Here is a 12,797-nt window from a genome sequence, read left to right as displayed (position 1 = left end):
GTCTGCCCAACAAGATAAACTCATTTTACATAGTAAGTGATGGCAGACAAAGACCTGAATGGTCCTTCCAGTCTGCCCAACAGTCAGGCTTATTATCTATTCATGATACATCAACAATGTATGTGATATTATATACTTTATCACAAGTCCTTCTTTGGTGTTTCTGGTACATAGACTGTAGAAGTCCAGCCAACTCTGTCCTTATGTTCCACTTAAGTTGCTGTCAAAGCCCACTCCATCCTATCTGAATACGACTTGTCATTTGCGGGACCCAGACTGTAAAAGTCTGCCTGGTACTGTCCTCTGTTCCAGTTACTGAAGTTGCCCTTGAAGCCCTTTCTAGCCTATCCTAAAGTTTTTATTTTTATTGTATACCATCTATTTTCTAAATAGAGTTCCTCTGTGTTCATCTTATGCCTTTTTGAATTCCATCACTGTTTTTGCTCTACTACCTCCCTTGGGAGGGCATTCCGGGCATTGACCACCCTCTCCTTGAAAAAGAATTTCCTGACATTACTCCTAAGACTACCACCCTGCAACTTCAGTTCATGTCCTCTAGTTTTACCATTTCCCCTCTGGAAGAGATTTGTTCCTATATTAATACCATTTAATTATTTAAATGTCTGTATCATCCTTGCGGTTGAAGTGTAAGGACTTAAATCAGATATATAAACATGTGAGAAAGTTTATTTGGAGAGACTCAAAGTCTAAACTTCCTTTGAAACTATTGATGGGCTCCTGGAAAGAAGGGGGGATGGGTCTTCCAGATCTCCATCGTTACAATCAAGCTTGCTTGTTGCGGCACTTGGGAGACTGGCTGTTAGGTAGACAGGATTTTACGCCTCGTAGTATAGAACAAGAATACTTTAAACCCTATCATCTGTATTATTTATTGCAGTGCTCAGGGAGTGCCTTGCCTGCGCATGTAGGAGGTAGTGTGTTGTTGGGACCCATCAGAGATATCTGGAGGGATTTAAATAGAGGTTGGGGGCTTGCGGCGGATACTTCAGACCTTTTACCATTACAGGGTAATCCCCAATTTGCCCCAGGGTCGGAGAATAAAGTGTTTCACAGATGGGCGGAGATGGGTAGCACAAGGCTAGAACATGTTCTTGGTTTCTGGGGACAGCTGTTGGGATTGGGAGTACTGGGGGTGGCCATAGATCTTAGTCACTCATTTGCATATTGTCAATTGGCTCGTTATGTTTGATCTTTGGATCCAGGAAAGCTGGGTGGCGGGCACGGGCGTAGGAGTCGAGAATTTTGTGGTTCCATACCTGGGGAGCGTTTATCGGTCTCAGGATTGCAGAAGGCTCTGTGGGAAGTAGGAAGTGGTAAGGACGTGGGGACTATTTGATCAAGGTGGGCCCAGGATTTGCAACAGCCTAATGTACAAATAGATTTTCGGAAGCTGGTCTCCAGAATACCCTCTCTGTCAGGGAATGCCAATTTGAGAGAATGTCAATATAGAATATTATATAGAGCGTATATGGCCAAGCACCAAGTGTTTCGAATGGGAGGAGTTCTGGACCCATTGTGTTCCAAATGTCAGCAGGGGGAGGGCACGCTGTTTCATTCCCTTTGGGAATGTTATAAGATAAAAGCCTTCTGGGGTCAAATAGCTCAGTATCTAGAGACAGTGGTACACCATAGGATTCAGTTTTCTCCCCTGGGTTTCTTGCTTGATCAGTATGAAGCATTTGCACTTCAACATAAAGGGGCCCAGCAGTTTGTTCATAAGGCCAGTATGGTGGAGAAGAAAATTATCCTGAGCAACTGGATGAGTACAGAGCCGCCGGATTACTGGCATTGGAGAAATCGACTGTATGAGCTGCTGTTTCAAGAACGAAGGGTGGTGGGATCCTTCCCAAAGAGAGGGAAAGCTTTTTTGGAAATTTGGGAATTATATATACAATCGCTATCATCCAAAGCCCGTAGCTTTATACTGAATAGACTTTGAACTTTCCCCCTGATTTTATATATATATATAATTATTTTTTTATATCCTTTGGTAGTTATGATGGTAAAGAGATTATGGTATGGTCGTAATATTTGAGTATTCATTATTACCCTTGGGGAATTTAATGTAGAGGTAATAGGTTGGGCGGGGGGGGGGGGGAAGGGGGTTTGGGGGAATAAAGGAATTATTTTGTTGTATAAGGGAAGGCTTGAAGTTACTAATTAATTCAGTATTGAGTTCTATCTGGAAGTTAAATGCCAGTTTCTATCACATTTTTTCTTGTTCATAAAAAAGATTTATACATAAATGTTGCACATATGTAAAGGGGTGGGGTGAGGAATAAATGTTAAAAGTGGGATGACGGACTGTAGCAATTTGACTTTACTGAGTACATTCTCATATTTGAATATTTGTATATTTAGAATGTGGAATGTGTTTCATTTGAATTGTCATCAATAAAAATGTTGAACCATAAATGTCTGTATCATATCTCCTCCATCTCTTCTTTCCTCTAGGCTATACATATGTAGGTCTTCCAGTCTCTTCTCATACATCTTGTGGTGCAAACCCCATATCATTTTTGTCGCCTTTTTCTGGATCGCTTCTAGTCTTTTTACATTATTAGCAAGATGCACCCTTCAAAACTGAACACAGTACTTCAGGTGGGGCCTCACCAGTGACTTGAAAGGAGGTGTTGGTGCCCCTGTACTTCTGCTGGTTACTCCTTTCTTGATGCAGCCTAACATCCTTCTGGCTATGGCCACCGCTTTGTCATACTGTTTTTTTGCTTTAAGGTCCTCGGATACCATAACACCAAGGCCCCTCCCCCATCTGTACATATCAGCTTCTCACCTTCTAAGACATAAGGCTCCTGTGGGTTTCTACTCCCCAAATGCATCACTTTGCACTTCTTTGCATTGAATTTTAAATGCCAAACGTTAGACCATTCTTCTAACTTTTGCAGATCCCTTTTCATGTTTTCTACTCCCTCTGGGGTGCCTACTCTATTACAAATCTTAGAATCATTTTCAAAAAGGCAAGCCTTATCTTGTAATCCTTCAGCAATGTCAATCACAAATCAACAGAATCAGTCCTAGCACCAATTCCTGAGGCACTCTTCTACTCGTGTTTCCTTCCTCCGCATGATTTCCATTGGCCACCACCCTCTGGCGTCTGTCCATCAACCAGTTTATAATCCAGTTCAACGCTTTGGGTCCTAACTCCAGCCTTTCAAATTTAAGAGCCTCCTATGAGAAACTGTGTCAAAAGCTTTGATGAAATTCAAATAGATTACATCCAACACACCTCCCTGATCCAGTTCTCTGGTCGCCCAGTCAAAGAATTCAGTCAAATTTGTTTGGCACTATTTACCATTGGTAAAACCATGTTGCCTTGGATCTTGTAACTCATTGGATTCCAGGAAATGTACTATCCTTCAGCAATGCTCCCATTATTTTTCCAAAAATTGAAGTCCTGTGTTTTCAGCAGAATTTCAACCGCAAATTTATCTCCACATGAGCGAGTCTACCACTTTAAAAGCTAAGTACAACTTATTCATCCATACGTTTTCACATGTTTTATGGATTGTCATGAATGCTAGCAGATATATTGGCAGGATGGCTTGGACTGTTGTGCTGTGATGGCAGGAAGGTGACAGTACTAACTATTGAACCTTGACTCTGGTCATGTGTAATGCACTGAGCACAGTTCACATTATTTATAAATATATTGTTTTAGAAATATAATATACAAATATACTTCAAGGTTTCTTTTGAATTGGTGGAGTTAAAATGTAATACCAAGAAGTGCAGAGTGATGCACTTGGGGTGCAGAAACCAAAAAGAGAGATACCAAATAGGAGGGGAGAGATTAGTAAACTTGACTCGGGAGAGAGACCTTGGGGTGTTGTTGTCCGAGGATCTGAAGATGAAGAAACAATGTGACAAGGCAACGGCCATGGCCAGAAGGATGTGAGGCAGCATAGAGAGTGGTATAACCAGCAGAAGAAAAGAGGTGTTGATGACCCTCTAAAAGTCGTTGGTGAGGCCCCACTTGGAGGATTGTGTTCAGTTGTGGAGGCCTTATCTTGCTAAAGATGTAAAAAGACTGGAAGCAGTGCAAAGAAAAACTACAAAAATGGTATGGGATTTGCGTTGCAAACCATACGAGGAGAGACTTGCCGACCTGAACATGTATACCTTGGAGGAAAGGAGAAACAGGGGTGACATGATACAGACATTCAAATATTTGAAAAGTATTAATGAGTAATGTCAGGAAGTATTTTTTCACAGAAAGGGTGGTGAGTACATGGAATGCCCTCCCACGGGAGGTGGTGGAGATGAAAATGGTAATGGAATTCAGACAAGCGTGGGATAAACACAAAGGAATCCTGTTTAGAAGGAATGGATCCATGGAATCTTAGCGAGATTGGGTGGTAACACCGGTAATTGGGAAGCAAAATCAGTGCTGAGCAGACTGGTCAGTGCCATGATCGTGACTGAATAAATATGGATGGGCTGGATGCTAAATTTTAAGGGGCTTCGATGTTAGCTTCAGAACTTTCAGTACAAGAAGAGTGCTGGGTAGACTTCCAGGGTCTGTGCCCTGAGAATGGCAAGGACAAATCAAGCTCACGTATACATATAAAGTATCACATACCATGTAAAATGAGTTTATCTTGTTGGGCAGACTGGATGGACCGTACAGATCTTTATCCGTCATCATTTACTATGTTAAGATAGACATGGGGAAAGTCACTACTTTAACCCTAGGATCAGTAGCATGTAATCTTGCTACTCTATGGGACTCTGCCGGGTACTTGTGACCTGGATGGCTACTGTTGGACACGGGATACGTACTAGATGGACCTTCAGTCTGACCCAGTATGGCTATTCTTATGTTCTTAGTCAACAAAAGAGAAGAATAGCTGTAATGGAGTACCCCATTTCCTGACGTTTCTGCTGAGCCTCAAAGGCCCTAACTCCCCTCAAATGCTAAACAAAATAAGTGGGTTTTCAGCATTGATTTTTAAACATGAATGGTTTGGTTCATCCCTTTAGGTGACTAGGAAGTGAGTCCCATTCTAATGGGCCTTATAAAGAAAATGCAGTATGTCTTCTATCCAACCAATGAATTGATGGAAGAGGAAGAGTGTTGGTGGAGTAGGGCAAGGTGAGCTGTAAGAAAGGTTTAGGTCAGATAAGTCTGGGAGTGTCTTGTCAAGGATGAGTACAAGAACATTGGATCTTATCTTAAACTGTACTGGAAGCCAAAGGAGCTTATAAAGAACAGGGGTGATATATATATATATGTAAGTAGCCTTGTGTCTTTGTTTTGGAAAACTTGTTACCTGTGAAGGGTGGACTGAAGTAAACTGAAATAAAGAGTTACAATAGCCCAGATGGTTTGAATGAATGCAGAAGTCAATGTCCTCAGGGCTTTGAATGATGGATTAAGGGTTTTCTAACCTCCAGATCTTATCAAGTAAAATCTAATTCAACCTTATCACCATTGTGGAAAGCAGACTGTGGAGTCCCTCAAGGCTCGCCACTATCCCCAACACTCTTCAACATAATGCTGATTCCTTTGGCCAAGTCCTTATCCAATCTAGGCCTTAACCCATTCATATATGCTGATGATGTCACAATTTATATTCCCTTCAGACATGACCTGTCTGAAATCACCAATGAAATTAATCTTGGTCTGAACACCATGAACTTACGGGCAAACTCTGTTCAACTGAATACTGAGAAAACGCACTGCCTTATCCTTTCATCTCAACATAATAAGTCCAAACCTTCAACTCTAATCACCCCAGATCTTACCCTCCCAATCTCAGAGAGCCTAAAAATTCTTGGTGTAACAATTGATCGCAACCTATCACTTGAAAGCCAAATAAATTCCACTACAAAGAAAATGTTCTTCTCGTTGTGGAAACTTAAACGAATTAAACCTTTCTTCCCGAGAGAAGTATTTCGTAATCTAATACAATCAATGGTATTAAGCCACTTAGACTGCTGCAAAGGAATTTACGCAGGTTGTAAAGAACAACTTACAAAGAAACTTCAGACCGCCCAAAACACTGCAGCCAGATTAATTTATGGTAAATCCAAATTTGATAGTGCTAAACCTCTTCGAGAGAAACTGCATTGACTTCCAATTAAGGAGCGAATCGCCTTCAAAATCTGTACCCTAGTCCACAAAATTCTTTACGGAGAAGCCCCAGGATACATGACCAACTTAATTAACCTACCTTCCAGGAATACATCCAGATCATCCCGTTCATACTTAAACCTTCATTACCCTAGCTGCAACGGCCTCAAATATAAATCCACTTATGCTTCCACCTTCTCCTTTATTAGTACTCAACTATGGAATACACTGCCAAAAGCTGTAAAGACTATTCATAATTATCTTAATTTCAGGAAATCACTCAAGACCAGCTTATTCGGAAAGGCCTATCCCAAGGATTCAAGATATGTCCCTACATCCTGCAACACAGCAAATTAATGGACCATTTTGGACACTCTTAACCTTCCCTCCTTTTCCCCTGTGTACCCTGTCCTTTGATGCTCCCTGATCACTACACTATATTGTATTTGTATATTTACCGAATTGGCGATTGCCTCTACGGTTCGATGAAAGCCACATTGAGCCTGCAAATAGGTGGGAAAATGTGGGGTACAAATGTGATAAATAATAATTTTAAAAATGGTTTAATTGAGCATATTTAAATGCAAAGTAGGGTGATTTCAGGACTGCACAATCTGTTGCTGGAATAAGAGTTTGGGATCAAATCTAGATTGTAATATCATAGAGTGTAACAAAATGCCTATTGATGTCAGATTGCAGTGAAGAAGGGGACTGATGTCTTGAGACCCACATGGCTTTTGATTTCGAAGGATTTAATTTTAGACAATTTTGAGTTAACCCAGTCAGCAACAGAGCTAAGGCAGACATTGAGAGGGGCTAAGTCTGGGGTGAGAGAATTGGTGACAAACACCATCTGGATGTCATCTACAAACATGTAGCCACTGAGACCCCAAGATTCTGGATAACCAGGGCCAAAGGAGCCAAGAATAAGTTGAAAAGAGTGGATGCAAGGACTGTGCTTGAGGCACACCAAGGGGAAGCTGATAGATCTCAGAACAGGTGATACCTATACGAACTGAGAAAGTATGGCCATGAAGGTAGGAAGAAAACCAGCTTAATACAGTGCATCTTATGCCCAAAGAATGCATATGGTGTAGGAGAAGGGGAGGCAGAGCTTAGAGCCATATTGGAATGGACGCTTGACTGTAGAGCTCTCCCCGCTCTTATTTTTCCCCCTAACATTAGTCCAAAATTCTACTTACATCAGTGGCTGAGGCTCCTGCAGTGGAATGGTATTAAACTTCATATAGTGCCTGACTTTGCACGGAATACTGCTATGAGGAGAAAGCACTGTTAGCGCTGTGGCCCCATCTACGCCAAATTGGAGCCCAGTATGACCTTTTCTATCCGGCCACCAAGAAAGGGAAAGGGAAATGGGACTTGATATACCGCCTTTCTGAGGTTTTTACAACTACATTCAAAGTGGTTTACATATATTCAAGTACTAATTTTGTACCAGGGCCAATGGAGGGTTAAGTGACTTGCCCAGAGTCACAAGGAGCTGCAGTGGGAATCGAACTCAGTTCCCCAGGATCAAAGTCCACTGCACTAACCACTAGGCTACTCCTCCACTCTCAAAATAGAACAACTAATTTTGAAGACCTGGCATGACTACAGGAATTTCTGCAGAACGTTAAGACTACAGTCACCGGAACTGAGGGCAACAAAATTCCTGGTTTCTATATTAACAAGTAAAATGTAGCTGTGACTCGACTTCTGTAAAACCTTGTGGTTTGTAGGCATTTGTTTCTTTATAATGTTGTTACAATGGTTTTTTTTAATTATGGATCATATCATGAGAGGGGTTATGGAACTGTATTGGTTATATGGGGTTGTGGCGGGGGGGGGGGGGGGGGGGGGGGGCTTAGGTTGAGCTACCCTGAGGTCACCTTTCAAGTTGTAGGGAATGTGGAGGTCATTTGGGGGGGGGGGGAGTGTGATGGGGCTGGGGAGAGGTTAGAGGAAGGGAGGATATGGGCTTATGTTAGGTTTGGGATTAAGAAAGGGTCAGTTGGACAGGGATAAAATGAGTTGTTCTGGTTTTGGGGTGTGCTTGGAGGGGGTCATAGGCTTAGGGGGTTTGAGTGGCAAGACCAGACTTTCCTAGTATGTTGTCCACGAACAAGGTGAAATTGAAGATTTATTTTTTAAATGTTAATGAGCTCAATCACCCTATTAATAGAAAAAATGTGTTAGGCTTCCTTAAAAAAACAGAAGGCAGGAAACATTTAAATGCCAAAGAATCTGCTAAGCTATTTTTCTTCTCTCCAGCCAGCGCTAAGAAGGGGAGTGGGGGTTGCCATCTTAATTGGAAAGAATACACAAATGCAAGTTTCCAATGTGCACACTGATCCTTTGGGACGATGGATACATTTGGACATAATATTGGGAGGGCAGGGGGTCAAGTTGTTTAATATATTTGCCCCACATTTTACAAAGCCGCATTAGCGGCTGCCGGTGTGGTAATGTCGACACAGCCCATGCAAAGTGAATGGGTTATGTCAATATTACCGCGAGGCTTTGTAAAAGGGTAGCATGTGTAGTAAGGTCTTCTTCCAAGATATACAGGCCAGGATTCTAGCTTTGATATCTCAGAATGTGATTTTAGCAGGGGATTTTAATATAGTAGTGGATCCTCTGTTGGATAAACTCCCGAGAATGAAACACAGTGTGGATTCTTAATGGGTTGATGGATTTAAGTGGTTTGAGGGATATCTGGAGGGTGCTGGAATTATGTGGGCCAGGAGTTCACATTTAGATCGCAAGTGTACCACTCCTTTTCCAGAATCGATTACTTTTTGACGTCTTTTTTTTTCCCCTTTTTTAATACTTTCAAAATATATTACTTAGCAAAAAATTGTATGAAGAAAAAAATAAGCCAGAACAAAATTCTAGGAGAATAATACAACTCGACCAACAAAAATTAGTATTCCTACTTCAAAACATTAGACCACATTAGGGGGGAACAAGAATCAGTATACCAAAGGAGGTTGGTCTAAACAAGGAGAAAAATTTTTTTTTTTAAATATGAGTAGTCTCAGCTGAAATTTTACTATAGGTCCAACAGCAAAGGCCCCCTTGCCTTCCAAGAAGAAAAGAATCTGTGAAGAATCATTAAAAAAACATATTTAGCATGAGCGAGCAGAACAATACATTTACACGGATATCGTAATTGAAACTTAGTTCCCAGAGGGAGCGATAAGACAAAAATCTAGCTTTCATGGTCTGAGTCCATTTGCACACTTCTGGGAAGACTGAAATCTTCCCACCCATGAAATCACATCCACCAGCATGGAAGACTAGCCAACATAGGGCTTCTTTGTCTTGCTTAAAAATGAAGGAGACGATCAAAGTAGTCACTGCAGCTCCTTGTGACTCTGGGGAAGTCACTTAACTCTCCACCGCCCCAGGTACAAAATAAGTATCAGCATAATATGTAAACTGCTTTGATTTTAAGCACAGAAATCTTCCCACCCATGAAATCACATCCACCAGCATGGAAGACTAGCCAACATAGGGCTTCTTTGTCTTGCTTAAAAATGAAGGAGACGATCAAAGTAGTCACTGCAGCTCCTTGTGACTCTGGGGAAGTCACTTAACTCTCCACCGCCCCAGGTACAAAATAAGTATCAGCATAATATGTAAACTGCTTTGATTTTAAGCACAGAAAGGCAGTATATCAAATCCCATTTCCTTTCCTTATCTCAAAGATATAGTGGAATTAGAAAAGGTACAGAGAAGGGTGACAAAAATGATAAAGGGGATGGGATGACTTCCCTGTGAGGAAAGGCTAAAGCTGCTAGGGCTCTTCAGCTTGGAGAAAAGACGCCTGAGAGGAGATATGATAGAGGTCTGTAAAATAATGAGTGGAGGCACAATCCTCCCGCAGAAGTACCCCAGTGATCAGAGCTTATAGCGCACCTAAATTTGCATGCTATTAGCTCTGATCATCGAGGCTTTATTTCCCCAAGCACTTCCTGTGCTAATTATACAGCGTTGTTTGGAACAATGTGGAGAAATTGATCATCGGGGTCTGATGTATTTATCTATCAACAGTTACTGAGTTCCTCTGTAGTTCATATAGAAAAGTGAAAGTGGTTCTGGTACAGCTTAAGAGTGTCATGTACTGTTTTGCAGGTGGGTATCGGCCTGATGATGAGGAAGAGGCTGTGATTGGCTGGCAGGAAAAGCTCTTTAGTCAGGTGAGTGATGTGCCTTTTGCTTAGCTCATGGTGCTACTTTCATCTGTTACTCCTGTTTTCCTGCTTTTCATCCATTTCTCTAACTAGTGCTTTAGAAAATTTGTGAACTAGCAAAAAACGTTTCTAAAATTAGTGTATTTTTTTGTTGCTAGTGCATGGTGTCCTTTTGGGCATAGGATCACGTAAAAAAAAGACAGGCAAGAAAATGTATGGTATATATACACATGCCTTTGCATCCAAACTTAATTTGAAACAATATTCACGACCTTGAAAAATGTTAGGTTTGGTAAAGAGATTTGTTATAACCTGGAGTCTCTTCTGGATGTGATAATTAAAGGTGTAGGACCTCTCTTCCAGTAACTTGTCCAGACCTTTTTGTGGTGGTCTTAACTCAGCTATTCTATACGTCTTGACCACATTTCTAGCAGAATTAATTCTGGAGTTTGCATGTTGGCTCAAAACATGATTTCCTAAATATACTGCTGGATAGTTTCATTGGAGCATCTTCTAGTCTTAGTACTGTTTGATAGTATAAATAACTTGTTCACACCATACAGAATTTTATAGACCTCTGTTGGTATCAGCTGTCACTTGTTTCTTCTCCTAACCAGTTGAGCCTTTCTTTTTATAAGAGGACTGATCAGCCCTATAATCATTTTTCTCCTCATTCTGCTGTTTTGAGGTGCAGCTACCCAGAACTGCTTGCAGTACTTAAGTTGTGGCTTCATCATAAGGAGTCTTTCATGTTGCCAAGTGCCTTCTGAAAATCCATATACAATATATTGACCGTCTTGCTTTAAGTTTTTTATTTACACATCTTACTGGAATATTACTGCCCCATCCTTGACCATCTTTAAATCTAGATTGAAAGCCCACCTCTTTAACATTGCTTTTGACTTGTAACCACTCCCCCACATTAATTGATTTGCTTTCTTTATTTTTGTCTATTAGATTGTAAGCTCTTTGAGCAGGGACTGTCTTTCTTCTATGTTTGTGAAGCGCTGCGTACGCTTTGTAGCGCTATAGAAATGCTAAATAGTAGTAGTAGTAGTAGTAGGAAGCCCAGTGTATTTCCGTGGATGCTGTAATAAGTGAAGATTTGTACCTTAATCTGATAGCAGTTTGCCAAAATAGTTAAAAACTTGACTTGTAGGTATTGTCTTTCATTACCATGTTTCAAATTTGATACTTTTCTTCTGTATTCTCAGTTTGAATATGATCTGTACCAAAATGAGGCTGCCTGTCAGAGTCCACTGGACCGCCAGTATCATCAGGAGATCCTGAAGCTGGAGAAAGCAGGTGGCAGGAAGAATCTTAGAATCTTCACCTACACAGATTATGACCGCTACACCAACCTGGAAGAGGTACCCAGACCACAGAAAGATGGGGCCTGCTAGGAAGTGTACTTATATAGTAACATATTAACTGACTACAGATGTGCACACATCTACCTAAGCTGGATGAACCATGTTGGTCTTTAACATGGTTCATCCAGCTTAGATAGATGTGTGCACACACAAAATCCCCATTATGCATACTAACACATATCCCCTCTTCCCCAAAGTCTTTTACCTATCCTCTTGGCCGTTTCCCAACCACTGTGTCACACATCTGTCCTGAGGATACCTAAAATCTACCAAAGTGACCCACCATCTCTACTAGTAGACAGTTTTTGTATAGATGTGAAGCGTCTGTTCACGCTTTACAAAAATACTAGGACTAGGGGTCATGCAATGAAGCTACAATGTAGTAAATTTAAAACAAATTGGAGAAAATCTTTCACTCAACGTGTAATTAAACTCTGGAATTCATGTTACTATGTTACTATTGCCAGAGAATGTGGTAAAGGCAGTTAGCTTAGCGGAGTTTAAAAAAGGTTTGGACGGCTTCCTAAAGGAAAAGTCCATAGACCGTTATTAAATGGACTTGGGGAAAATCCACTATTTCTGGGATAAGCAGTATAAAATGTTTTGTACATTTTTGGGATCTTGCCGGGTATTTGTGACCTGGATTGGTCACTGTTGGAAACAGGATGCTGGGCTTGATGGACCTTTGGTCTTTCCCAGTATGGCAATACTTATAGAAGCTAGGTAATGCGTAAGAACTAAGAAAAGCTGTGCTCAGTCAGTCCAAGGTCCATCGAGCCCTGCATCCTGTTTCCAACAGTGGCCAGTTCCGGTTGCAAGTACCCAGCATATCCCAGTATATAATCATTGCCAGCACCCTTTACAGAAGAAGACATGTTAAAGTTTTGTTCAAAGGTTAAGGCTATTGGCTTTTGATTTTAGAGGTGGAAGGGCACCATTATTTGGTCTTCTCGGGTAGCTCAATGCCCCTTATGCCTGTTATTTTTTACATTTCATTCATTAATATTTATGTGCACAAATAATGAAATCTAAGTGATGTACTATCTGGCATAAAATCGAGAAGACCAACAAACACATCGATATTTTTAATTTATTTTTTTCTAGTCTTATCCAAAA

General features: G+C 41.0%; 1 protein-coding gene across 3 annotated transcripts in view; it reads left to right on the top strand.

Annotated features, from left to right (window-relative positions):
• MKS1 (MKS transition zone complex subunit 1) overlaps window positions 1–12,797 on the top strand; it is a 65,965-nt gene that overhangs the window by 2,502 nt on the left and 50,666 nt on the right. For all 3 annotated transcript variants that reach the window (XM_030191667.1, XM_030191666.1, XM_030191668.1), the window contains exons 4-5: window positions 10,250–10,314; window positions 11,523–11,678. In XM_030191667.1, coding sequence (XP_030047527.1) covers window positions 10,250–10,314; window positions 11,523–11,678 — 221 coding nt within the window. The remainder of the gene's footprint in view (window positions 1–10,249; window positions 10,315–11,522; window positions 11,679–12,797) is intronic.

Source organism: Microcaecilia unicolor, chromosome 2, assembly GCF_901765095.1.
Source record: "Microcaecilia unicolor chromosome 2, aMicUni1.1, whole genome shotgun sequence".
Classification (NCBI taxonomy): Eukaryota; Metazoa; Chordata; class Amphibia; order Gymnophiona; family Siphonopidae; genus Microcaecilia; species Microcaecilia unicolor.
This window is presented reverse-complemented; position numbering and strand designations above follow the sequence as displayed.